Here is a 27916-nt window from a genome sequence, read left to right as displayed (position 1 = left end):
TGGCGGGAGGGGCGGGGAGGGGAGGCGGCCGCCGCGTCCGCCTGCGTCTCGGCGGGGCGCGGGGACCATGGCTCCCGCCGCGCTGCAGGCGCCCGAGATACAGTTCGCGCAGCGCCTGGCCGCCAACGAGAAGCGCATCCGCGACCGCGCCGTGAAGAAGCTGAGGAGCTACATCAGCGTCCGGACGCAGCGCCCGGCCGGTAGGGCCCGGCCTGCGGGCGGCGGGCCCGGCTCGGCCCGGCCCGGCCTTCGGGCGGTGGGGAGCGGGGGCGGAGCCGGGGCCGCTGCCGCTGCCCGGTGCCGGCGGTGCTGCAGGGGAAGCGGCGCCTGTCGGAAACTTGCCGGCATGGGGGGAGCGGGAAGCACGTGTGGAGGGAGGGCCGGACGCTGCCTCCTGCCTTCCGGGGTCTGGTTCCTCAACACAGTGCCGCCAGTCTTCGTATTTATTTATTTATTTATGTTTAACTTTTAGGTGTGTATTTTATCACGGCAGGCGTTTTCCGCGAGCGGAGCGGGGACGTTCAGGGCCTCGCACACGCGGTTTCCCCCCGGTGGCCGCGGGCGGGCCCGAGCAGGACCGCCTTGGCGGGCGGGCGGGGGCGGGGGGGTGGGGTTGGTAGTGCTGGTGGCGGCGTGCGCGTTGCCGGGAGCGGAGCGACGCAGCTCAAGGCCGCTCGTTCACGGGAACAGGGTGTAAATGCAGTGAGCCGATCCGGGTTGAAACAGTCCTGATGCTTGGAGTGGGGTGAGGCAGTGACTTGTTGGTTTTGTAGCCAAGCTTCAAGAGCATTGCAGGGAATTGGGGAAAGCTCAGAAAGGTTTCAGTGGCTGTTTAATTGCAAGAAATTCAGTTATTTGTTAAGATTATCTGGGTTATCTGTTACCTCCATATCCCTGGTATTGACAGCTTTATTATGACAGGGTTTATTAGCTTTCACATAGCTCTGTGCTACTGCCTTAGACCTGGGACAGCTTGGGTCTAGCTAGACTTGCTGGCCTTGGCCTTGCTAGTCTGAAAAACTCTGCACATTAGAAAGCCTCCAGTAGCAGGCTTACAAGGTCAGTCAAAGCTCTGTATGAATGCATGGGTCCAGATCAGTAAACTCTCCTTTCACAGTGATAGGGAGCACTGCATGGAGATGTCCAAGAGATTGAGCTTTCTGGTTTGCATTCTTCAGCTCACCGTGTTGCAAACTGGATGCAATATGGGAGTTGAACTGGTTGTATGCATTTGCAGAACACTCTGTCTGGCCTAGTAAATCTTCCCACAGTATTTGGGAATGTGGTACTGAGATGTACATGTACACACTCCATTAGTTTGAGAAAGCCAGCCTGACACCCCAAGAACTAAACTGGACTGGAAGCCTGCTCAAACCCAAGTTAATTCCTTGTAAGGCTGCTGGGGGCTATAGGTTGCTTTCTCCCTATTCCATCTTTCCTTTTCAGGTAACATTTGACTCATTGGTTGATCTCAGCCACATTTGGTAGGGGCAAACGTACATTAAAATAGCTGTACTGGCTCAGGCCAGAGGGTCAGTTAGCCCATTATCTATTTCTGACAGTAACTATAAATCTAGGGGATGTGTAGGAAATAGTAAGAACCAGTAAAATGTACATCATAATCATCCCAAGCATTTTCTGAGCTTCCAGCTATTTTTGGCTCTGGAAACTTCCTAAGAGGGGTGTGGCTTTTGTGTATTCAGTAGTGCTCTGTGCATCTCATTGTAAAGCGCAAGTACAGATTCCTGTAATTTTGTGGAAGTAATCTGCCAGGTAGTGAGCAGAGTCCCTTTATAGGTATCCTAACTGAGAGAAAAAGTTGTAGTGTAAGCTAATGCCCTAACGAATTGGGGAAACCACCCCAGGGAAATTGTCAGTTAGAACCTTTTGCATATGGGAGTCTGCTCACCATGAAATGCAAATGTGTAGGAAACCAGGGTGATTAATTTGCAGTGCTCCTAAATTTGTTTGCTTTTGTGTAGAATTCAAACTAATATTATTAGAACAATGGTTAAATTCTTTGGACTTGATAAAGAAGCCTTATGTTCAGGAGAGGCTTTTTTTTTTTTTTTTTGGAAGTAATATTTGACTTAGCAGACTTATTTCTATGCAGCATTCTGCCAGAGGTGAGGCTCCCAAATTAATGTGAACAGTCAAAAACACGATAACTCCGCCTGTTCTTTCAAAAGTTATCACTGACATCCATCTCAGTGAAATTTTTCATGGCCCTTGGTAGGCATTCTTCCTACCTGTTCAGTATGGTCTGTGCTAAATTTGCATTATGGATCATGTTAGGGAAACTTCTTTGAAGAGCTAAAGCCTTCTTGATTTTAAGCAGAAAGTTACATCCTCCAGAAAGTGTAAAACTACTGAAGCTCTGAAACCATTGTGTGTGCAGATGAACTTGGATGAGTATACTATTACTTAATTTGTTCCTTTTTCTTTTTTTTTCCTTTTTAGCTCATTTTTCTTAAAATCCTTACCTTGAAAGAGAAGCTGTACTGTGCTGAAAAGTGGAAAGTCACATTTTCTTCTATCTTTATTAAGGCATTAGTAAATATTGGTGAGAGAATAGTAACTGAAGGGCTTTCATAAAGTAGGAAAAATTGTTAGGTATTTTTCTCTCTGAAGGGGCTGCATTTACTTGGGCCTAGATCCATAAAGATTGTTATTTCCACTGAAATGAGCCATTGTAGATCTGCCCATTGGAGATTATCTAGAGCAGGAAAAGCTGCAGCGGTTTTAACTATAGCAATGTCAAAATAGCATAATTCCCAAATGAGTGATAAGAAGACTTGCATTAGCATAGCATGTCTTCAGTGGTTGGTTGTCACATTGCTGGTACAAGCCTTCATTGGCTCCAGATAGGAACAGAGTCACAATCCAAGTGTTAAAATCAGTATCTTTCTCAAGGTAGCTTTGAGCTAAAGAGGACCTTCAGTTTTGCACGATATGGTTACTAATATAATAAGTTCAGTTTCTAAAATAACCTCACTTGAATGATTATTATTTGCTTGGTGTGGGTGGTGGCAGCAGGGTGTAGAAAATAGGGAAAAAAGGAAAATAAAGTCTTGAAAATACTTTTTGAGTGATTAGGATAAGAAGTTTACCCTAGAACATTAGATCAGTGTCCTTTGCCAATTGGACAAAGGGCTGCCCAGGAAATGATTTTATTTTATTTTATTTTATTTAAGCCCCCATTGTATGAAAAATGAACCTGTGGAAGTCTATATTCCCTAGACAACAAATCCTCTTCAGACATCTTTATAGACAGCAGCTGGCATCTTCTGGACATGAGCCTAATGCTTGATTCCTCTATAGAGTTATGCTGTATATGAAAGTTAAGCCCTCCTCTACATGTGTTGCACATATAGCTGTTAATAATTTTTTATTCATTCTCATATTTCAATAAATATTAGTGAATCAAATCTGCTTAATATTTAATATTAAATTCAACTTAGATTTATTAGTAATGTTAAAATTAATACTTAAAGGACGTATTACTTCCTATGTAGCATTTTGCATATTTCCTTTAGCCAGTTTTTCTTCCATTTTTTTTAACTAAGCATGACTGTAAGATGTTAAAACGACATATGTTTACATTTTTTTTTGTCTGAGTATAGAGTGATGAAGTAGTGAAAATTGCTTGCAAGTGACTTAGCCCCAGAAGGAGGTACTCAATTTAGACTTAGTACTTGATCTTTTTTTTTTCTTTCATTGGCAGACCTCTGATCTTGGAGCAAATTTCAGCTTACTGAAGACAATTACCTTTTTTAAATGATTTTCTTGAAACTACTTTAAAGTACTCAACAGGCCATTGTTTGAAAATAGCTTTAGTAGATTATTGTGGCTATTTTATATCCTGCTATAATTTTACTTCTCAGAACTGTATTTGGCGTCGTTAATACTCTAGTCTTTAAAACATTCTTGAGCAGCTGCCACTGATAATAAAACTTTTTTTTTCCATGTAGTTCTTTCCTTCTCTAATGTATAATTTTTGACAAGAATGGAATTCTTACATTTTTAATACTAAAAAAGATATTTGCTGTTAAAATTGAGGTGATACTGTATCTCAAGTGTGACAGTAATGAGAATATTTCCATTACAGATGTGTAGACTCTTTGATTTTGCATTTTAATTTAATACAAAATGAAATTAATTCATTGTCAGAAGTTTTATATTGTCAGAAGATGCCCTAGTAAAGAACAAGAGTAGCAGTAAAGTGAGACACGCCACCCCCCCCCCCCCGCCAAAAAAAAAGGTGGGGGGAAGGGAGAAGGCATCGTTAAATCAGTTACTATCCCAAGGTTGCATATGGCCTGTCTTGTAAAACTAGATATGTTGCCCTCATTAAAAATAATGCTCTGACTTGGTGCTAAAAATATGTCAGAGGGAACAAGGCTGAGCTGGCAGAGATTTATTGGAATTGCCTAGTGTTCACCTCATCTGTGATTTCTTCAAAACCTTTGTTACTTGTGATACAGCATAGATGCTTAAAAGGATGGGATCACTGAGCTATGCAGAGTCGCCTTCTGGTTAGTCTTCTCACAGCCGAAGAGAGTAAAACAAAACCGAGAGGAGAGCAGGAATTGGAGAGAACTAGTTGAAAATGTGTTGCTGGAAATGTGGAATTTTTCTTTTTATTCAGACTTCTTCTGCACCATAGGTGGCTTCAGCCAGGAAGAACTGCTAAAAATATGGAAGGGACTGTTCTACTGTATGTGGATGCAGGATAAACCTCTGCTACAGGTATAATTGGTTTTATATTTGCCTGAGTGAGTCTCTTCCAGAATATACTGAGAGGGCATAGTAATTTAAAATAATGAAAAAGACATTAGTGAGTCTTGGTCTAATTCTTCTTTTCTTTTTCCCTGACACTTGGATATGGCATGCATGAGATATGTGACTGTAACTCAGTGATCCTCACCACAGGAGCAGAAGCCTCAATGGCCTGGTGTTTGGAATTTGTCTTTCAAAGGAAGGATGAGACATTTACCTTCCAAAACCAGGACTGAAATATACATTGTTTTCCACATTGTTTTGGTGGCACAGAAGTAATAATAGCACATTGCCCTTAACTGCAGCTGCAACGTATGCTCATTTCGTTAGCCGACTCTGAAAGTTTTTCACTTTCTTTTCTTCATCAGGACAGAGTTTTGTAGTGCTTCGTTTACTACTAACTTTTTGCTCTCTCCCAGTTTGTCATTGTACTTCAAAAGATACAAGTTCTAGAGTACAGCACTTTTCCAAATCTTAGTAACCTCACTTAATCCGTTTTCAAATTGTTTGTCCATTTGCTTGAACAAGGTTTATCTCATTAAAACCAAAGCGAGCTCTACATATAAATAAGCAATATGTAAATAGTACCACTGAAGTTTTACCTCATTTGTAAATTCAAATACGTGGGGTTATTCTCTACATAATTTATTTTTATTCTGCCATCAAAAAGATGATTTGTGCAGAGGTAAGTGAACAGGGCTTGATATACTTGAATCTTCCAACTAACTTAATTCTAGTGGAAGGTTTGCTACAGTACTAAAGCAACTGTTCAGATAATAATTTCAATTTTAGGAGATGTTTCCTCATTTTCATATTTATTGCTTTTGGTTGTATGTTTGTTGAGGAGACCAAGCTCTGAAACATGCTATACTAACTATATTTGTTTGCATTTAGGAGGAACTAGCAAATAATATTTCACAGCTTATCCATGTAATTCAGAATACAGAGGCTCGTAAGTACTACTTCGTTATCTGTTTTTTCTCAACAAACTTTTAGGGTTGGAGGTTTTGAGTCTGCTGTCACAGGGCCAGAATAGAGACAGACAGATATGGGTGATTCTTTGGGGTTTTGTTTTGCTTATTGTTGAACCAATACATGTGATTGCATTAAATGAAGCATCTAGGCTTTGGTTCAGATACAGTTTGTTTCTGGTTGTTGTAAGGATTGCATCTCCAGTATGATAAAGCTCAGGCTTTGCAGAGTGGATGGCAAAGCAAACTTGTCCCCTTACTTTCCCAATCTCGATCTAGATCCTAGTTCTATTTGTTCTGTCTACTTCTTACTCAAAAACAACCTTGTTTCTTTAGGTGTTAAGCTTGTGGTATTCAAATCGTGCTTCAAATGTAGTGCTTAATCAATGCCAAAACTAGCACGGGTGAAATCAGTGCAGAACTGATGTCATGCTCTACTTTGTGAAGGTGTAATACAAAATACATACAAAGCTTAGTCTTGATGATTTGTGTTATTACAACTGTCCCTGTAATTATGTTTGGTTTTGCAGCTAGCAGTCTGCTTTGTTCTGAGATCTAACTAGCCTTCCCTTGCAACTATCTCAAGCATGTCTTCCCATACCTGTAACCCAGTCCCTAGGCAAAATGCATTAGGGAAATGTGGCTCTTTTCCAAGCTGACATTTTCCTGAGGTCCTTTTAGATTAGCAAAAGAAAGTTTTGTGTGAGGCATGCAGATTTGGTCATGACTTTTGTTTTGCTTTGCTTTTTGGTTCTCTTACAGAACACCTGTTCATTCAGGCCTTCTGGCAAACTATAAACCGTGAATGGAATGGGATAGATAGTCTGCGTCTTGATAAGTACTATATGGTAATACTAACTCCCCCCTCCCCCCTTTTTTTTTGATCTTTTCTTGTATTGTATAAATAATGGTGGTGGGCTGGAAGGCAGTTTTGTCTGTACATGTGTTTATATATATTGTAACAAAAGGCACGTAACTATCTTCAAGACACATTGCAAGACATACTTGTTTTAAAGGTTTTCACTCACCATCACAAGTCTGAAATTCATTAGTTTGTCATGCTGCAAGTGATTCTTTTTGTTTGTTTTTGTTTGCCTTGCTTCATACCATAGTGGTATTGTTTTCCATAGGGAAAACTTGGAAAAGAAGCTGATTTCATGCATAAATATCCTTGCTGATATAAATACTGTGTCATCATCATCAGTTATTTAGATCAGATTGTTTGCAAGCTTTTTGGTAGCTCTCATATAAAGTAATTGTCAACAGAACCAGAACACTTCTCCACTTAAGATCCGCTGTAGTACACTCAGCTTTCAGAATCCTTCCTATAGGAAACACTACATCAAAAAAGATAGTAAAACCAATGAGAGAGAACTCTTAGAAGGCCTGCCTTTTTAAATTACAAGTTCAAGTTAATCTTTTTCTTTAAAAGAAGTTAATTGCAGGTACATTCACTGCTGTGTTTTGTTTCTCAGTATTGGAAGAAACCAAGTATTTCAAAAAGTGAAGTGTTTTGTGAGTCAATTTAATGCAGCTATTTTATGTATGACTGTCTCTTAGTGAAAGTTTCAGTTTGTTTAGGCAAATGATTGTTATCTGTCAGGTGTTGTTTACAGTTTCTTTAAATTGTGATTTTTGTGTGTTTGGGAGCACTTAATGAAGAAATTGGGGACAAAGCTGTATAATAGAGATGGTCATTGATTTTACTTGACTTAGGATATGATAATAGCACATTGTCTTTTGAGCTTCGCAGTGTCTGTCATATCAGGCAGAAGAACAAGTCTGTCAAAAAAATTGATGTAAGGAACTTTCTATCTTGTGCTACAAAGATCTTTAGTAAGGAATATATTAATGTTACAGTCACAGTAACTTTTATCTGTTTTTATGAACTTTTATAACATTTTTGTATTTGCAGCTAATCCGTATGATCTTGAGGCAATCCTTCGAAGTGCTGAAAAAAAATAAATGGGATGAAAGGTAAGTAGATTTTTTTGAATGTAATTGCACCATAAAGAAGCTGCACAATTTGCCTTTATTAAATATTTTTTCATTTAATATGCCCTTTTTTTCCCATGGATGGTGCTGTCAAGAAATTTTAACATGAAGGTTTATTTGCTTTCTGGATCATCACTTATGCTGCTTTCTTGAAAAAGAAAGCAGATGTTACACTTTATTAAATTAATTATACATTGCAGTTGGTAACTCTTACATTCACCTAAGTAATGAAGCATGTGTTTCTCAGTAAGGAATTTGAGAAAGCAATTTTTGCACAACCTGAACATGGGAGCTTATAATGTGGTATTCCAAGGAGTCTTGAAATCTGAGATCTCCAAATGTGTAATGGGGACTGCCAGATCTTAGTGACTTAACTAGGAGAGCTAACAGTGGTATATCATCTGTAGACAGCTTAGACAGCAAATCTGCATCCCAGAACATACAGAAAAGGAAATATTATGGTGGGTGACTCTTTGCTGTAGGGGACAGAGACACTGATCTGCCAACCTGACCTCTTGTATAAAGAGGTTTGTTGCCTGACAGGGGCGTGAATGCGAGATGTATACGAGATAGCCAGGACTGCCGTGGCCTGTCCACATGTAGGACCTTTGCTGCTGCTCTTCCGTGTGGTACCAAGGGCTAGGTTGAAACTGTCAAACAGGATTTCAGAGCTCCAGGGATGATGATAATAAAGGGTCTGGGACTCCAGCTCATTTTCTCCTAAATCCTGCCAGTGAGGGGGAAGGATAGGAGAAAGAGTAGATAGCTTTTCCAAGTTAACAACTGGCTGCACCTGTGGTGTTGGCAACAGGTTTTGGTTTCTATGAGCATGGGAGGTTGGCCAGCCTGGTAAAGAGGCCTTTAAGGTAGGAAAGATGAAGGAAGAGAGAAGTTACAGAGACAGAGTAGTCAGCAAAATGCAGTTCAAATCAGGATGCCTCCAACAGGTGCATGCAGCCAGGCAAGTGTGTATGGAACATGACTGTGGAGGATCCTCTTGCACCCCTCCTGGGAAACCTGCATGCTCAATTACCTCTCTGAAATGCCTGTACACCAATATATGTAGCATGGGGAATAAACAGGAAGAATTAGAGATCTGTGTGCAGTGGCAGGGCCATGATCTTATTGCAGTTACAGGGATAGTGGAATAGCTCACATGACTGGAATACTATCGTGGGTGGCTAAGTGCTTTTTAGGAAAGACAGGCCAAGAAGGTGAGGTGATGGAGTTGCTGTTAATGTGAGGGAGCAAATGGAATGTACTGAGCTCTGCCTAGGGGTGAGTGAAGAGCAAGTTGAGAGCTTAGTGGTAAGGATTAAAGGGCAGACTAACATGGGTGACAATGGTGCGGGTGTTAAGTCGATGAGGCCTTCTACAGACAGCTGGAAGTAGGAATCACAGGCCTTGGTTCTCACTGGGGACTTCAGCCACCCTGATGTTTGCTGGAAGGACTACACAACTCGGCACAAACTGTCCAGGAGGCTCCTGCAGAGCGTTGCTGATAACTTCTTGACACAGGTGGCGGAGGCAGCAATGAGGAGAGGTGTGCTGCTGGACCTTGTACTAACCTACAAAGAGGGACTGGTGGCAGATGTGAAGGTTGGGAGCAGCCTTGGCTGCAGTGACCACAAAATAGTGGAGTTCAGGATCCTGCATAGAGGAAGCAGGATAATAAACAGCATCACATCCTTGGACTTCAGGAGAGCAAACTTTGGCCTCTTCAGGGACCTACTTGGAGGAATTCCATCGTTTAGGGCATAGAAGGAAGGGTCGGTCCAAGAGAGCTGGTTAATATTCAAACATCACTTCCTCCAAGCTCAAGAGCAGTACATCCCAAGAAAAAAGAAGTCCAACAAAGGGAGCAGGAGACCTGCTGGGTGAGCAAGGAGTTCCTGGCAAAACTCAAACAGAAGAAGGAAGTACACAGAATATGGAAGATGGGACAGGCCACTTGGGAGGAATATGGGAGCATTGTCAGAGTATGCAGGGATGCAGCGAGGAAGGCTAAGGCCCACTTGGAATTAACTCTGGCAAGGGATGTCAAGGACAACAAGAAGGGATTCTTCAAATACACAAGTAGCAAAAGGAAGAGTTGGGAAAGTGGGCTCGCTGCTGAATGGAGTGGGGGCCCTGGTGACAAAGGATACAGAGAAGGCAGAGTTACTGAATGCCTTCCTCACATCAGTCTTTACTTCTAAGGCCAGCCCTCAGGAACCTCAGACTCTGGAGACAAGAGAGAAAGTCTGGAGAAAGGAAGACTTTCCTTTGGTGGAGGAGGGCCCAGTTAAGAATCCCTGAAACAAACTTGACACCCACAAATCCACGGGCCCTGATGGGATGCACCCGCGGGTACTGAGGGAGCTGGCAGATGTTGTTGGCAGTCCATCTTGGAAAGGTTGTGGAGACCTGGAGAGGTACCTGAGCACTGGAAGAAAGCCAATGTCACTCCAGTCTTCAAAACGAGCAAGAAGGAGGACCCAGGCAGCTACAGGCCAGTCAGCCTCACCTCCACCCCTCAAAAGGTGATGGAACAGCTCACCCTGGATGTCATATCCAAGCATGTGGAGAAAAAGAAGGTGATCAGGCATTGTCAGCATGGATCCACCAAGGGAAAAATCAAGCTTAACCAGTCTGAGAGCTTTCTATGATGGAGTGACTGGCAGGGCAGATGAGGGAAGAGGAGTGGATGTTCTGTACCTTGACTTCAGCAAGGCTTTTGGCGCTGTCTCCCATAACATCCTCCTAGGCAAGCTYAGGAAGTGTGGGTTAGATGARTGGACAGTGAGGTGGACTGAGAACYGGCTGAAAGGCAGAGCTCAGAGGGTTGTGCTCAGCGACACAGAGTCTAGCGGGAGGCYTGTAGCTAGTGATGTCCCCCAAGGGTCAGTGCTGGGGCCAGTCTTGTTCAGTTTGTTCATCAGTGACCTGGATGAAGGGACAGAGTGCCTCCTCAGCGAGTTCAYGGATGATACCCAACTGGGAGGAGTGTCTGATCCACCGAAGGCTGTGCTGTCATTCAGAGAGACCTGGACAGGCTCAGAGTTGAGCAGAGAGGAACCTTGTGAAGTTCAGCAAAGGCAAGTGCACGTTCCTGCACCTCAGAAGGAATAACCCCATGCACCAGTACAGGCTGGGGGCTGACCTGCTGGAAAGCAGCTCTGTAGAGAAAGACCTGGGAGTTCTGATGGACAAGTTAACCCTGAGCCAGCTTTGTGGGCAGGAAGGCCAGTGTTATCCTGGGGTGCATTAGGAAGAACATTGCTAGCAGGTGAAAGGAGGTGATCCTGCCTCTCTACTCAGTCATGGTGAGGCCACAGCTGGAGTCTGGTGTCCAATTCTGGGCTCCTTGGTACAAGAGAGACATGGAGCTACTGGAGAGAGTCCAGCACAGGGCTATGAAGATGATTAAGAGGACTGGAGCATCTCTCTCATGAGAAAAGGCTGCAAGAGCTGGGCCTGTTTAGCCTGGAGAAGAGAAAAATGAGAGGGGATTGTATCAGTGTCTGCAAATACCTTAAGGGATGGTGTCAAGAGGATGAGGCTGAACTATTTTCCGTGATGCCCAGCAGCAGGACAAGAGGCAATGGGCACAAACTGAAACACAGGAAGTTCCATCTGAATATAATGAAGAACTTCTTTACTGTGAGAGTGACAGAGCACTGGCAGAGGTTGCCCGGAGAAGCTATGGAGTCTCCTTCTCTGGAAGTACTCAGAACCTGCCTGGACATGATCCTACGCAACATGCTTTAGGTGACCGTGCACGTTTTGGACAAGTTGATCTCCAGAGGTCCCTTTCAACCTCAACCATTCTGTAGTTCTGTGTGATTCTGTAATTTTTTGTGGTTGTGTTGCTTTTTTTTCTGTTCAATTTTGACTTTGGTATTTTACTATGGTTAATCATGATGATGTGTATTCTAATAAGACAGAATTGGAGATGCTCCTTCAGGGTAAACTGTCTTCCTCTTAGTTGTATGTCAGTGGTTTTGTTTGCATCTCTTCTGCATCCTGTCAAATAGAAAGTAACTGCAGTCTTGTTGCTCTGTCTAGAGCTCTGGTACTATTTCTAAGCTTGTTCTGCTTTTAAACTTTTGAAGATATTTAAGTCTTTTAATTAAAGTGTTTGAATGGTAACTTTTTGGTTCTGGACAATATTACAAGAGCACTTGCAGACTGTAAGGGGAGGAAGTGAGGAATACGCAAAGCTTTGCTTTCCTGAAAGATGGTAAGGGTAGTTCTCAGGAAAAAAAAAAATGTTGCATATGCTGCTTAGACTTGCAGGACATTAGATGCAGCAATGAGAGTATTTCTCTTTGAGCCACATGGTTCCAGCAAAGGGATATATTGGTGAACAAGGAGTTACTGAACAGAACTCTAGTCATGCTAAGTTTGCATGACTCAGTCACTTTCAGCTTGAGCTACTGGAATGCTGATTTTTATACTCCTGGCTTAGCCTTCAATACATTCTTCAACGTACCTGCTCTGTTCTGTGGGACAGTGGGTAACGTGCTTTGACAAAGGTAAAATCTGCATAGTTGAAGTGAATTTGAGAAGGATTGACATTGTAACTTCACTGCTGGATGTGTGCCAAAAAGAAAATAATGTTTTAAAATGGGAGGGTGGAGGGGTGCTGCCAATCAGGGTAAATGGGACAGCTATGTCTTCAGGAATGCTCTACTTGAATGGTAAAAGCCTTTTGCCTACCTGTCAACTATATGGCGCAGTTAAGTTCAGTACAAATTAAGTGTGAATTTTAAAACCATGCAACTTCAACTTAGTTTAAGAAGATGTTGTGAGTGGCTTGTCTGGTATTACAAAGTAATCTAGGCTATGGGGAGTTCTGGCTGCGGATGGATATTTTTTTTTAAGATGTGAAAATTGGTAGATGAGTTTGTCAACCTTCTATTTATTTCTTATGGGTGGTGAACAGCCATCTTAAAGAACTGGTAAAACTATGAATGGCTTGACTCTTTTTTTAAAGCAAACAGAGCCTGAGCAATTGAACTGAAAAATTTGCCTTTTTTTTTTTCAGTCTGATTGAACCATTTCTGGAACTGCTGATGAAAGAAGTTATGGACCCAGACAGCAACACTCCCAGTGGGATAAAGTTCCATTTCATTGATATCTACCTGGGTGAATTGTCTAAAGTCGGTGCAAAGGAGGTTAGAACACACATTATAATTCTCTGCTGATTAATGTTAGATGTGGCATGCATCATTTTGGAAGGAACTCAATTTTTACATCATGTATGTTTAACAGTTTTAAATATAGCTTAACTTTATCTAAACATGAAGAAAGTGACTTACTGCAATTTGTGCTTTCATTTCTGTGACACTGTGTCCGCTTTTTAAGTGCGTGTCTTAGCTTAGACAGTGAGATATTTTCCCATGAGGCCGTGAGTACAGGTATGCTGATTGAAATTGAGGTTGGAAATAGAAAAAGGTTTTATCATTCTCATTTGTTTGCTTCAATAAAGGGCTCAGACTCTTTTTCCCTTGGTGAACATGTTTGCCAGTCTTTGCTTTTGTGGGTGGCTTTTTTTTTTTCTTTAAAAAAAATGACATCAGGGCTGCTCTTGACTGATTCTAAAATAGAGGAAGTAAGCAAGCTTTCAGAGTTTTCAGTATCTGTTCATTGTTGCTTCATATCTGTGCTCTGAGCAAGTTACCCTTCATTCAGGTATTTATTTTACGGATATGAAGATCTTGGTGCCATTTGTCGTCTTCTATTTTGGATTGCTATCTGTTTCCATTAAGCAGTTGCCCTTAATTTTGGCTGACCTTAGAGTGCTGCAGAGTTTTGCAGCAACTGATAGCCTGTTACTGTAGCTGTCAATGTTTCTTCCAGGGTGTATTTCTTCTGTTACTCCACTAGAGTGAGCTCGCACATTAGATGCAGGCGTCTGCTTCTCTCCAGCTGTTTCTGAGAGTGGGACTGCCAACACATCTCCTAGCAATTGATGAAATTTCTAGCAGGAGCTGTTGGCAATTTTGCATTTACATTCTTTGCAGTCATTATTGCAAGTGGTCGTGCCCTGCATTTTTTTTGTGGGAGGGAAGATATTTGCACAAAAGAAATGTGCTTACATGGAACTCTGATAGCTTGTGCAGCCCTGTGGTAATAGAAGTTTTATGCTGCAGCTAAGCCACTCAGAGCATTCCAGGGAATTTAGTGCCCCAGACTACTTTGAAATCCTAGCTTATGCTCATAAGTTGAGTTTAGGAAAGGATCTTTAGTACTACTATAGCTGACAATGTTTTGTTCCAAGTTGGCAGATTAAGAGGAACTCAGGTCTTATCCATGTCTGTGCAACAGGCCTTCACTGTGAAAGAGTACCACATTATTTAAGCTTTCTCTGCCTCGCTTTTCCATTTCTGAGATAAGAAGTCTCATTATATTTCTTTACTCAGGAAATTAAATTTTGCAAAACAGTCAGAATTTTTATAAAGTTTCTAGGGAAGATCTGGAAGATGTAGTAAGAGTGGTAAGCAGAAGTCACTGGATACTTAGATCAGCTGGAATGAGACAGCATGCTGCAAGATGTTGATGTAACTTCTTTGAGAAGATCCCCTTATACCAAATCTTCAAGGAATTTGAGTGGACTTGTAATACTCACTGTTTTTTTTTTCTTTCTAATCATACAGCTCACAGCTGACCAGAATCTAAAGTTCATTGAACCTTTCTGCAAAATTGCTTCCAAATCAAAGGAGTAAGTTTAGTGAAAGGGTAAATATTCTTAAGAATTAAGAAGTTTTGCATATACCTCTCCATGTGACAATAAATGGATTTTAAAAGAAAAGCCATAGTACAATATCATAATGTAGTTCTTAGAACCTCCCACTTCCTCTGTCTGAACAATCATTGAAGATAACTTTTGTTTATCAAAGCTGTAGATAAATTTTGTAGACTTATAAGAATCTTGTTAACCTCTGTTGATTTAGTCTCTATTTTTTTAACACATACAGAACAGCTGAGCTAGTCAATGTCTCTGTTATTTCAGCTGTAATTCAGAGCAGCCTATAAACACAGTGAAATGTAAGAGGGGAACCTGGGCAGAACCACTGCTCAGCAGTGATTATTTAGATTTAAAGGACTGTTGTTTAGAAAGTAACAAGTTCACTTTCCTCATCTGGAAAACTAGATACTCTTCCCCTTCCTTCCTTCTTTCCCTGTGTCCTGAGACACCCAGTTATTAATTGTGAAGAGGGAAGATGTATATGTTTCTTCCTTTCCACTCTCATCCCCGTTCTCCTATAATACAGTCATCGCGTGATGCACGCTGTAGCCAGTGGTATCTTTGAGGTCATTGTGGATCAGTCACCCTATGCCATTGAGGATCTAATGAAAGAATTGCGTAGCAGCAGTGATGAGGAGGATCTGTCTGAAGAAGATGAACAGGGAAATGAAGAAGTGCTTAAAACAAAAGGTGAGGAGGAACTAATAGAAAATGAACAGGGTCTTTTTAAATATCTTTGTTTCTGTTGGGCGGGATTCAAAATCTGTTCTCTTTTTAAAAAAGAAAAAAAAGTTTCTGCTTTGAACTAGCAAAGCGCATGTTCAAGTTAGTTTAGGAACAATTATGTTTTTTCCTTTTCCCCCTCAAGTGTGTTCACACAAAGCAAGTTCAGAAGAATGTGTTACAGAAATCATAGTGGTCTGTATAAAACTAGACAATATCTGCTTTCTGTAGCAGTGTTAGATAAACCGGTTTGGCTTTTGGTCTCAGATATCCAGGACTTTAAAAAGCACGTGTTTTTGGCTTCCTGACAGAGTAGAAAAATGGGCTGGCTGGGAGGGGTATGAATCCTGATATACTCTGGCACAGACACAGTTATTTCGGAGACCCCCAGATAATGCGGCCGTTGTGTATTGTATAACAGCCCTGAAAATTGTTCTCAGTTTAATTATGGCATAAATTAGCCTCCAGAGATAGCATAAAGAAAAACGTACTTGATGTTCTGTCTATTAGAGAATAGTGTGATCTCTGTTCTTGTGAACTCAACATTAAAATTAGTCTCTTTTCTTTTTATAATAGACAGAAGTTCATCAAGAAAATCGGCACAGAGCTCTGAAAATTCGGAGGATGTTTATGAAAATGCTGATGACGGTATTGGGCCTGTCCTTCAGGTTGGTGGCTTTTCTTTGCTAATGGTGTTCTCTCTCTTCCTTTTTTCTGTCCCTTTGGTGAGATACAGAAATAAGTGGTGTTAATCAGACAATAAGATAAATAAAACTATGAAATATCGTAGTGAAACTTCTGCCTTCTTATAATGTGATATTTATGTGATATGTTTCTTGTGAGTAGTTTATAAGAAAATAAATTCCTGTCTAAATTCTGATTTCTGATTTCTTCTTTCTTCCCCTATACCATTTATTTCCCCCCCCGACCCATCCCTTCCTATTTCAAGAAGTTCAAAAATGTATGATAAAAGCCAAATCATGCTCTCAGTGGCCAGCAGTCAGCATAAGTTTTCTTCACAATAACAGCAAAAGTACTGGTTGATGGCATGCATAAGAGAGAAGGCAACACATTGTAACTTATCTTCTGGATTCACTTAACAGTGCAGTGGATTGTTTTTTTGAAAGATCCACTGAGCAAACATATTCAAGCAGATATGCTTCGTGTTTCTTGTATAGCTTCTAAGCAAGAATTAGGTCATGATATATTTAAATTTGACATTTAAGTAAATATTTGGAGGAGATTTGATGTTGGCTGGCTTCTCTGGTGAATTACAGTTCAAGCTACGAATGTTTGGAAAAGTGATACTGAAGCCCATTGTTCTGTTAAATGAAGTAATCGTCTGTAGAAGTCAGTAAATGTGTGTTAAAGGGATGTAAGTTCTGGCAGAAAGCAAGTATGTCGGGTTTAAAGGAAGTAAAATTATCAAAATACATATGCTACTTGGGATATTTATAAAATCGGTTGCATTGCATTATCTTGCATGATAAGCTAACTAAGAAAAGCCATATCATACTTTCCTCCAACAGTTTGATTATAAAGCTCTTGCTGACAAACTCTTTGAATTGGCAAGCAAGAAAGATACACCTGCCTTTAACAGAAAGCGTCTGTACAAGCTGGTCAAAAAGTGAGTTCTTTTGAAATACACCTTGCATGTGCTGGCTTGTCCTAAACAGCTTTGACTTCATTTTCTGCTCGCTCTCTCTTGTCCTGGTAATGTCAGGAAGTTTGAGAGAAGCTTTCTGGTCCTGTTCCAAATATTATCTGTCCAGTATGTTTGCTTAAAAGTAAGTATTCCCTGTGAGAACAAGCTGTCTATCCCAGATGTTTACAGATGTGATAGGGGTAACTTCTGTGGAATTCTAGAAACAATGCCAATTTTAGTTTTGTTCCATACGCTGAGAACCATTTTGTCCTATCAACTTACAAATGTTTAAAAATAAAGCAATTTCTACATCTTCAACAGGCGAGCTATGCTTGCTGCCTTCCGCAGGAGCAAGGAACTATGTGGTGCATAATGACTGCTAGCTAGCTCAAGTACAGGAGACATTGGGGCAAACTTATCTCGCAGCCCTGGATAGGGTGCATATGGTATCTTTAGCCTGTGATACTATTGGTAGCTTACTGATACTAGATACTGCAGCTAGCTCAGGTACCTCTGTAGTGGGTAGATTTGTACCTCAGGATGCAGCCTTAGGCTGTGTGGGGTGCAAGTTGCAGATATGGTAAAGTGTTAAACTGCTCTCTTCTCAAGTCTATTCTAGTGGTTTGGACTGAGGTTTTTGAGGCAGCTTTCTCCTGGATTGAACTTCTTATAACTTCCTGCGTAAAATGTATTGTTCCTATTTTAGCAAAAGTATAAGTAGTACAGGACTGTGCTTCTAGTGTTATGATTGGTTCTAACGCAGTAATACTGTTTTATTTTTTTCTTTTCTCTCTCCTGCCTTACCTCCAGGTTCCAGGACTTAGCGGAAGGTAAGGACTGAGCAGCATACAGACACAATAGTTTCTTTCTGTTAGAGGATAGATAATGCTCTGCTTACGATGTGTATTACAAATCTTTTGTTGTTTGTTCTTTTAACATGTGTTTTAAGGATATTGGGAGCTTTTTTCCAAACCTCATTAAGACACATCTTGCATGTTTTTTGAGGACGGTCAGATTCCCTTCAAAATTCAAGCTACCCTGTATTTTGCCCTTAAATGAGAGATAATTGCTTTTACTCAAAAATAGGAATTACTCATATTAGTTTCTACTGGGTTGAAAAGGGAGTTGTTTTTTTTTTTTCTGGGAGTTGTGCCATATATGAACAGCAACATAGAAAATATGGTTGGTTTTCAGATATTCTATTCTTTCTCCTCAACAGGAATCTTCCCCCAAGATATTCCTGAAGATGTTTCTACAGATGAAGATGATGATACATTTAGTAGGGGAAGGCGAAAGAAAAAATCTGTCAAGCCTTTAGAGAAAAACAAGTTGGAAAAAGTAGAAGGTAAGACAAGACCAGTCTTTCAAGAGAGGTGGTCTGCAACCGCTTGTGTAATTTGGCAATGTATCGGATGTCAACTTTTAAAGAAAGCATAACCTGTTATTCAGGATGTACTGCTTTGTGTCACATAACAGTGAAGGTTAAATGTGGTGTTAAGGTCTCTTTGAAAGTGATGGGAATTTTATCACTGACTTTGAGGCAAGAATCGCCTCAGAAATGACAGTCAAAGGCAGAATTGGAAGCAGATGTTTGCATTACCCCATCAAGCAGTTACATTTGCTCTAGGTAAACAGAAATGTGTCAGTCTCCTTTAAAATAGAGTGGCTGTTACAAAATAAGAATTTGGGAGCCTTTCTGGAAAGGTGACTCAAAGAGTTACTGAGAAGCAAGTGTAAGGGTATCTAGCATCGTGGCTTTTACTGACACGGCATGAACCCAGTGATACCCAAAATATGTCACAAAACTATTGAGCTCCTAAGTTGCTCTTTTGATTGACTTAAGAAGTTGGTAGGAATAGCTTTTTGTAGCAGTATTGCTACAAAATAAGGCTACTGCAGGGGGTAAGTGGCTTAGATACCAGCTGCGACAAGGTAAGCAAAACACGAGTTAGGCCAAGGTTTTGGGGGGAATGCAGAGTTCTTACTAGCTGTGGTACTAAAGCTGTTGCACTGGCTGATAGTAGGAAAATGGTACATTTACTTTTTTTAAAAAAAAAAAAAAGCTAGAATAGAACCGAACACTGCAAATATTTGTCTTTTGCATCTGCATTACATGTTCTTTTTGCAGTGCATTCAGAGAAGGATGAACAAGAAACGTCAAGTGCAAAGGAGGCATCAGTTCCTCGGAAGAAAAGAAAAAAAAGGAAAAAGAGGAATAGTCCAAGTGCTGATTCTAGCCCAGCTGATGGAAATTGTGAGGAGGGGATAACTGAAACATCTGGATCTAACGTTTCCAACTGGGGAAGGGTGCCAGAAAATAGCAAGAGAATGAAGAAAAAGAAATCCCTAGTAAATGAGGCAAACGTGACCAGAAACATAGCAACTGAGGCCGGAGGCGATTGTAGTATCTCTGAGCAGGATGGTCTGACTGACACAGAACAAAATAAAAAGATTCAGTTGAAGAAAATGGATGCAAAAGCACAAAATGTTTCTGTAAAGCCAGTGTGTCAAAATGGAACAGCTAATGGCAGTGAGGCAGAGGATGCCAGCCCATCTGTCACACCATTAACTCCTAACGGTGTGAAAAAGAAACAGAAATTGGGGACTGTCTTAATGAATGGTGATGCCCTACTGCAGCAGACTGACGTAAAATCTGACAAGGAGAGCTTACTGGGGACCCTGTCAGGAGAGGCAAACTCTGAATCTGCACCCTGCAGAAAAGTCAAATTGAAGAAAAAAACAAAACTAGGTGGTTTAGAGGGGACCAAGGTCTCCAGCCAGAAAGCAACAACCCTAAAAAAGAAGAGAAAAATAGAAGAGATACTAAGCTCTGTCGAAGCCAACGGAAATCTTGAGACTGCATGCAAGAAACAAAGAAAGGGGGTAAGTAGTTAGATCTGATTTTTGTCTGCTTTCCTTATGGACTACCAGATTAGTTTTCAAATTTGGCTTTAGCTTTGTAAGTATGGGACTTCATGAGCTGATTATGTGCAGGTGTTATTCTGCACTGTCACTAGAAAAATGGATTCTCAGCTCCCCAGAAATTCATGCCCAAAGCCACATTTCTACACCGTCCTGTGCATGTGCCAGCTGCTCAGCCAAAAGAACTTAGCTGAAACTGTGGTTAGGGTGTAGATTTCTTGTTTTCCTGGTTTAATTGTTCATTTGTATTAGGTCTCTGAGCTCAGTATGTGTTCACAAGGGAATGTGGTGGAAGGATGGGATGAGAAGATTCCCATGAGCTGCTCCTTTTTAGCGGCAATGCAGACTTAGATTAGTATAAGTGTCTTGTGAAATTACTCTCTAATTTAAATAGCGTTTTCTCTCATTAGCTCATTTCTCCATCATAAGGGAACTATTAGTGCTGTCTGAGGGGAAGTAGTTGGGTGAAGAGGGAAGAAAGAATACGGTATAGTGACCTTCAGTGGTTGTATCCTCCTTTTATGAATGCTCCAAGTTCTTAGAAGGACAGCATTTTTCTGTTAGGAAGCTCTGATTGTAGTGTTTTTCATAAATCTACATGTCTTGAAGTTTGGGAGCAAGTTTATGTTTTTCCTCTACCTACCTACCATAACCATTTTCTTCTTGGCAATGAGAAGCAGCAGCTTAGTTTTGCTCAGCAATTTGCATATCCAGAAAATATTTTGCGCAGTGTATTTTGATAGAGTGGCTGAGATAGAGTGCAGGGGTTCTTCACTCTCCTGCCACTGAAATTTTTAATTGTACGTTTTTGGTGTAAGTAACTACTGTAAAAAGTTTAGGGAATCAGTTATTCTTGGAAGTTTTGCTGACATTTTCAGGTTGGTGGAAAGAAATTTCATAAACCATAAATGAAGTGCTGCGTACAAAACATCTCAATCTTCCTCTGACTGAAAAGTCAGGTAGCAAAAATATATGCATATAAGCAGCCAATCAACTCACCTCTGTTTGACTTAGGTTTAAAACGCTGACTAATTAAGTAGTGCAGACTTATATTAACTTGATACAACCACTCCATCCTCCAAGGCTGAAAAATGCATTCTGAAACATTACTCAGAGATATTAAAATAATTTTGTCATTTTCTAATTTTTGATGATAAAGCACTGAGAGGGAGAAACCTGAAACATTTCCCACTCCCCAGTAAGCAAATAGCCTTTTTCTCACTACAGAGCTTCTGAAGTGTGAACTGTTAGTTTTGCCTCCTGTTGACCAAATATCCCATGTTGCATATCTCTTCTTTATTTGTAAAAGCTCTCTTTCTGAGAAACCATGATTATGCCACCCACATCCCTGTTTGAACCTGTTGGCTGGTTCCAGTCAAGTTTTACAAAGATCTTTGTTAGATTCAAGATCAGGTTCCTTCAAGCTTTGTGGCAAATCAGTTGCTGGCACAAGTTAGCGTAGCCACTGAGGGAAGAAGGGCTGCTGCGTGACCCCAACAGTTATCTACTGACTGGCTGGCCAGTAAGCACATAGCCTAATTGACCAGTCTTTCTAGGTGCAGCTTCAAAGACATCACAGCACTTGCTGCCTCTTGCCCAGTCCAGGGAGCTGTGTATTTGTGTGCATGTCTGTGTGTATGCGTGTGTGTTGGGGACAAGGAGAAAAAGCTGGAAGTTATTGGAGTCAGAACGGGAATGAGAGTATTAGTGTAGGAAAAAGTGAGCAGGCTAGAGGTTAAAGATACAAATATGGAGAAAATTAGGCTTTGCTAATTTTTCATTGATTGAGAAATAATATGTTTGTTTTATTTCTTAGTTTTAGTTACGTACTGTTGGTCTCTTGTCCAGAAAACATGTGGGGCCTGTCTTGGTTCTGAATTTCACAAGACAACACACCCACCCAAAGAATTAGCTTTAGATATTGAGGAGGATTAAAATCAGACATGTTCAGCATTATTACACATTTGTCTCCAGAACTCAGGCTATGCTAAGGAAGCTAAAAGACTTGTGTTTTATTTAAAGTAGACATGATTTTCAAATTGAAAGAATATGTATGCCCTCATATTCTCGCAACTTTTTAAAAGTCTCCTTCCCAGTCTACAGCTGGATTTGTTACCTGTCTTGTCCATCTGTAGGTATTGCAGAAGAGATCTTGCCTAAAGGCAAGAAAAGAAACATCAGCGCTTGCATGCAGGAGAGCTGGGGTGATTATAAGGCAGCCTCATGCACAGGAGAAAAACCGCCGTTTGCCCTCTTGATCGGCCATGCAATGTTCTACAAGCTCCTTCTTCCTTATTTTGCGAGGCCTTCCTATTCCAGGACAGGAATAAATATGCTGAAATAGAAAGAAAAATAAATATGTGATTTCAGTCATGCTAATTGCAAAATGAATTCCTAAAACTTAACCATGGAGATTAGCACATGTGAGAACCAGCTAGTTCTCAGCTGTGGTGAAGCCATGGATGATAAGCTCTGAGCTTTCTTTGTTGTACTATGTGTAGCTAGCTACTGTACTTTGTACTGAGAAGATTTCTTTCCTTTCTTCCTTTACAGGAAACCAGCACTACTCTATTACCATTAAAGAAAAAGAAAGCAAAAGCAGGGAGTGATTTTGTGAAATTTGAAAAATCAACTTTACCAAAGCCAGTGTTCTTCAGGAAAGCCAAAGGCACCATCTCTTCCACCAGGGCCTCCATGCAGGTAATATGATCCCCTAGATGGCAGTTGTGGGTTTGGGCAGAGTCTGGCTGCTGACCTCTTTTCTGCTGCAGCTGACTGCATAGCCTCACTCATGCTCTCTTTTTCACTCTCTGCTAGTCTCCTAACACAGACAAGTAAAACTGGAAATGCTGTTGCACTTCCTTGAAAACAGTCACACATGCCTCCAGCATATCAGAAAATAAACTGGAGACATCTTTAAAATCTCCTCTCGCCCTCTCCTCCTTTTAAATATACATTTTTGTTGATGGGACGCTATTCTGAAACTGCTTATTTCACAAAAAAAAAAAAAAACGAAAGGATTAAAAGATTCAGCCCTGCTAAGGGACGTTTGAGCTTCCATTTCTTCCCATTTGTGGAGACAAGTAACAGTATAGAGCTTTCAAAAGACTACCCCCTTTTCTAAACTTTCCTAACATATAATACCTTTCCAACCCCTCTTTGCACTTTGAGGCATGAGTGCAATGGGGCCAGTGTTATTTAATACACTAATATTTTCTTAGTTGTTGTCAAGTTATTTTTCCTAAAGTCGTTTTGTATGTGATTTCTCTACAAATAGAATGTGTTTGCTTTTGGCTAGAAAGACAATGCTGCCTTTCCTTTTGAAAGGGCCAGTATGTCAACACTAGAAGCTTGGAGGGGATTTCTAGATCAAATGGAGAAAGTTAGGCTGCTTTACATCAATTTTGATGGGGTAAAAACTTGTAGCATTGCTGCAGAAATCTAACTTTATTTACTGTCTTTATTTTACTTCATAGTTGAATAAGTTGCAATCATCGGGCTCCAAAAAAGTCACCTTTGGCCTGAATAAAAACATGACTGCTGGTGAGTCACATCTGCATGTCTTCACACACTCTCTCATAACATGAGGAAGGGGGAAGCTGTATACACTCACACACACTCGTACTCTCTATCTGTCTAAAACAGAATGATTCTGATCCTCTTTTTGTCGTGATATTTGTATATAGTTTACAAACCACCCCCAAGCCCCAGTCCAGGGGAGGCACTGAAGTTTAGGACATTCTTTCCAAAAGCAAGATTTACACACTTCCAAGATTTTGCTTTATTGACTCACAGATGGAGCCTTATGGATTGTCGCTCTGTTTCATTGTGTTTGCAAACTCTCCATCCTGTGCCTCTTGTTCTACAGGATGCCTTTTAGAGAAATGGGCATTTCACATTCTTCACTGCTCAGTTCTCTTTCCCACCATAAAAGTGACCATGTAGTGATGTCACATGTGATGATAATCTCTGGTGATATCATAGTAAAATTCCAGTTTTATCTTGACTGCCTTTGATTTATGATAGTAATGCGTAAATAAATATCAGTCCCACTCTGGATCCCATGTGTATGCAGATAGTGTTTCCCTGTTAAACTTCTGTGCTGTGGAGCAAGGCATTTGTTTACTTTTTATACATTTAGTCATTTTTTTCTCTCTGAGGTGTGCTATAGGCCATATTCAAATAGAGAGTAGCAGGTTTTTGATATATGTATGTACTTACATTAACATAACACATAACTTAAAGAGAACAAAAGTACCCCTGTGCTAGCAGAGCTGATAACCATGAGCCTCTAGAACCATAGTGTTTACCAATAAGAATAGAGCTGCTTCTTATTCATCATCATCTTTCAAAAGAAAGTATGATGCTGCTGCTCAGGATACCTAGAACACTTGTTTCTGAGGAGCAGGCCAGGAGTCTCTGGTGGTCTGTGATACCTAGGGGAATGATTCACCGCCTCTGTGGTTGCAGCAGACTCCAATTGCAAAGGGGCTGTGCTGAGAGAGTTTTTGGTTGGTTGTTTTCTGTTTTTGTTTGTTTTTGTTTTGTTTTGTTTTTTCCACCTCATACCCATTCTTCCTCAATATTTTAGGTTTCTGATCATTAGCGATGCACACAGATCCAAGGCAGATTTCCTAGTTTGGGCAATTCCGCGATTCACTGATGGGCCCAATTATTCCAGGAATTGTATTTCTTTAACTTGTTTGCTTGTTTTTCAACAGAATTTAAAAAGACTGACAAAAGTATCTTAGTGAGCCCACAAGGACCTTCCCGTGTGGCTTTTAATCCTGAGCAGAAACCCCCTCATGGAGTGCTGAAGTCACCTGCAGGTACCCCAGCAGGAGAGCCTCAAATGAAAAAACTGTTTACTCTGCCAGCTAAGAAGAGACCAACTGCTATGGACTTCTTTTAAACCAACAGAAGTGGCCTACTTTTGTACAGGACATTTCTCTAACCTAGAATATTCTCTGGAGGTATTTTGAACTTTTTTATTTTTTTAAGTTAATATGGATTGTATATACAAGGTTCCGATTGTGACCTGGTATTTTGACTATAGCAGGTACACTGCTATTTTGACACCACTTCAGCTGTATGTTGAAATACTTGTTTTGTCTAAAAAAAAGAAGCAAAAGAAAAGAAACATAATCCAATCTCTGCTCAGGTTTGGTCCACAAAAGGTATGGTCTCTGTCCGTTTCATTCTCAAAAGACTTATTCATTTAATTAAAGAATTTTCAGGGTTAGATTGTTCTGGGGATTTTTTGAGCCAGTTTATGAAAACTTGCACTTCATGCTGTTTAACTGTCTTTCATAGCATGGATATTAAAAAGAAAGAAGACAACGTAGATTTTAAACTTAATAGTTGTTCATGTATTTTAAAACTTTACCCCATCATTTTTCCCACATCACCCTTGGCATCCTGTTTATTCCTCTTCTCAAAATAGTGATTACCTAGTGTCTCAGTTTAAGCACAGCTGAACTTGGGTAATTCTACAGATAGTAAGGAAACATTTTCTGGGATAAGAAGTGCCTAGCTGCTCAGGTGATCACTGATACAAATAAACGTTCATGGTTAGTTGCCTGCTGGTTGAGAACGTGCACACCACATTATTCTTAGCAATGCAAGTGCCAAAGCTGACTTACACTTGTTAAAATGTAAGCTGGCTTGCTCTCTATACTGTAACTGAAGTTACACTCTCATATGGGGGAAATCTTTGATATTTCCAGTAGGTCTTTTGCCCTTGCCCTTTCCTCCTTGCTGGTTTTCCTAAAGGTCTCACAAGAATCCTTTTTTTTCTTTTTTTTTTTCTTTTTTTTTTTAAGCAGCTGGTATCATCACATTTTCCAGAGTTCAGATCTCATTCACCTCTGAATGAACCTCTGATTGTAGTAAAATGAGCTAGATCAGTGTAGTTCAGCGTTGGTTAGGATGTGCATCTCTCAGAAAGCTTCAGTGTCTCTAAATACAGGGTAAAACTTCACAGCCCAAACAGCTTGATTTTGCTTTTGATGTAAAACCAGAAGAATTCTTTCTGTAACACTTCCTTGTATTAAGTTTTTATTTGGATATTTTATTACTGCTGTGCATAGTTTGTTTTTAATTTGCTTCTTTACCAAAGAAGCAAGATGTGCTATAAAGACCATTAATATATTCCAAGCGGGAACAGTGAGGAAGGGAAGAGCAGATGTAAACAAAATCTTTTCTGATATGGTGTAGGAGGTACTTGAGACTTGCTTATGCCAATAAAACATTGGCTTTGCAGCAGATCTCTACATTAGAGCTCAGCCTGAAAGCGCAACCTGGTGCCAGAACAAAGCTGTTCATGAAGCTTCCCACCGGTTACTTCTGGGATCCTATAAAAGGGAGTAGGCCTATGTCATTATCTTCTTTTATGATAATGGGTAAACACTTAACTGCCTCATTCAGCAACATTAAAATCTGTAACATATTTACATGCTTGCATGTTATTTTTACCAGTCTTCACCTACTGTGCTATGCCAAATAGCTCCCCATCAGCAACTGGATTGAAACTGTTCCTTCATAGTTCATCTAGAACATCTTCAAAATACTTGTGTGCTTGCAGATTGCTAACTAGTATCAGTTGCTCAGTTCTAATCCATGACGGTTCTTCTACTGAGTTCACGACAGTCCTTGGCTTGCTTAACTGCCATGAGAGTGTTAAAAATTAATTTTGCCGTTATCATTGCTCATTCAAAATGAAGGACTGAATTTCAGTAGATTTTGTTTCAGTTTGTATTGATTTGACTGATCAGTAAAGAACTCTGGAGAATACATCTGATAAAATTAGTAATATTTGCTGTTTGAGCAATTACTGTTATTTTTTTTAAAAAGTCTCATTGTATATTATCATAATGGTTTTTCTGACAAAATGGTGAGTAGGATTTAACAAGGACTGTTCAATATGTTGTACTGTTTATCTTATATTGTAGGTAAGAAGTTTCTCATGAAATATGCATAAAAGCATTTGTATGTGCATGGCTGTTAATGCGTTATGTTGAAAATGCAGTATTCCTCCAGGATATAGACGCAAACAATCAGTAGGAGGATTTGGTGTGCATAGAGAAGTCCAGTATCAGGGATGCAGTGGGGTTGGTTTGGGGTTTTTTTTGTTTGTTTGTTTGTTTTTTAATAACCTGCAATGGAAATGTATTTAAATGGCTGTCTGGATCTTTTTTAATTGGCTCTAGATCCTTTGATCTGTTACTTGTCCAAATATTTTGTCACCCACAGTGCTAAATGGAGCAGGCAGAAATGGCAGTCAGTGTTTAACTAAAATTTTAGTGATGTGATTGCTTTTGAGGATTCATGAATACTATGTCTGTGCCATGATCCTGATGGAATATTTTGTAAATATGCATGAGTAGTGTGTATTGTCTTCAGTGGTGTCTGGAATTTCATTCAGGACAACATTAAAAACAGAAACCCAACATTGTCAATGCAGTTTAATCTGCATTGTTGGAATAAATTGAGTAAATTACCCAGGACATTTGGGTATTGAAAATTCCAATAAACATTGAAGACAAAAAAGGAGAAATAAATGCAACATCTGGGATACCTAGTATACAGACATCATGGTGCTGTAAGGAGAGAAGTATCTATAGGAAAAAAAGTAAAGCTAATCTAACTGGTTTAATGTCACTTCACAGGTTTTCTTGTTTGTTTTTTTTTCATGATTTTATTACAACTCTGTAGCTGCCGATCATGTTCAGAGTTAAATTAAGGGTAGAGTTGATGTGGCATATCTTTTAAAGGACAGTGTTTTGTAATGGGTGTGTCTCTGCATTTTTGTTATTAATCTGATCAACTTTGTACTTCCCCAGCTCTAATTCTTTATAGCTTCAAGAGAATTCAAAAGCACAAGATCATTTCCTTGCAAAGAAAAAGGTTAACATTATATTTAAAAATAAGGGTATGCAAAATCTTTTATAGTCTGTCAAAGCTTTGTAACTTGGAAAGCATCAAATGTCTTTTTTTTTGGTCTTTTATTTCCTGTGCTTAGATTTAATTACAGGCAGAAAAAAATCCATGTGTTACTTTATGTACATCTGCAACAGCATTGTTAATACAAATATGGCATCTAAACATTAGATCATTTAATCTAGTCCAATAAACCATCTTCTTTGTGGA

The 27916-nt window shown here is 40.1% G+C and overlaps 1 protein-coding gene across 1 annotated transcript; it reads left to right on the top strand.

Moving 5' to 3' along the window:
- Positions 1-27916, top strand: RRP1B (ribosomal RNA processing 1B). The gene is made up of 16 exons (XM_085297934.1): positions 1-200; positions 4667-4749; positions 5674-5731; positions 6513-6598; positions 7666-7727; positions 12775-12904; positions 14387-14451; positions 15005-15168; positions 15778-15869; positions 16731-16828; positions 17657-17676; positions 18066-18191; positions 18975-19729; positions 22322-22468; positions 23245-23311; positions 24490-27916. The coding sequence occupies exons 1-16, from the start codon at positions 68-70 to the stop codon at positions 24678-24680; spliced, it is 2277 nt and encodes a 758-aa protein (XP_085154060.1). The 5' UTR covers positions 1-67; the 3' UTR covers positions 24681-27916.

The sequence above is a fragment of the Rhea americana genome, unplaced genomic scaffold (genome assembly GCF_003343005.1).
Source record: "Rhea americana isolate MKP2758 unplaced genomic scaffold, rheAme1 scaffold_132, whole genome shotgun sequence".
Lineage (NCBI taxonomy): Eukaryota > Metazoa > Chordata > Aves > Rheiformes > Rheidae > Rhea > Rhea americana.
Note: the sequence above shows the minus strand (reverse complement) of the source record. Positions and strands in the feature narration are given on the sequence as shown.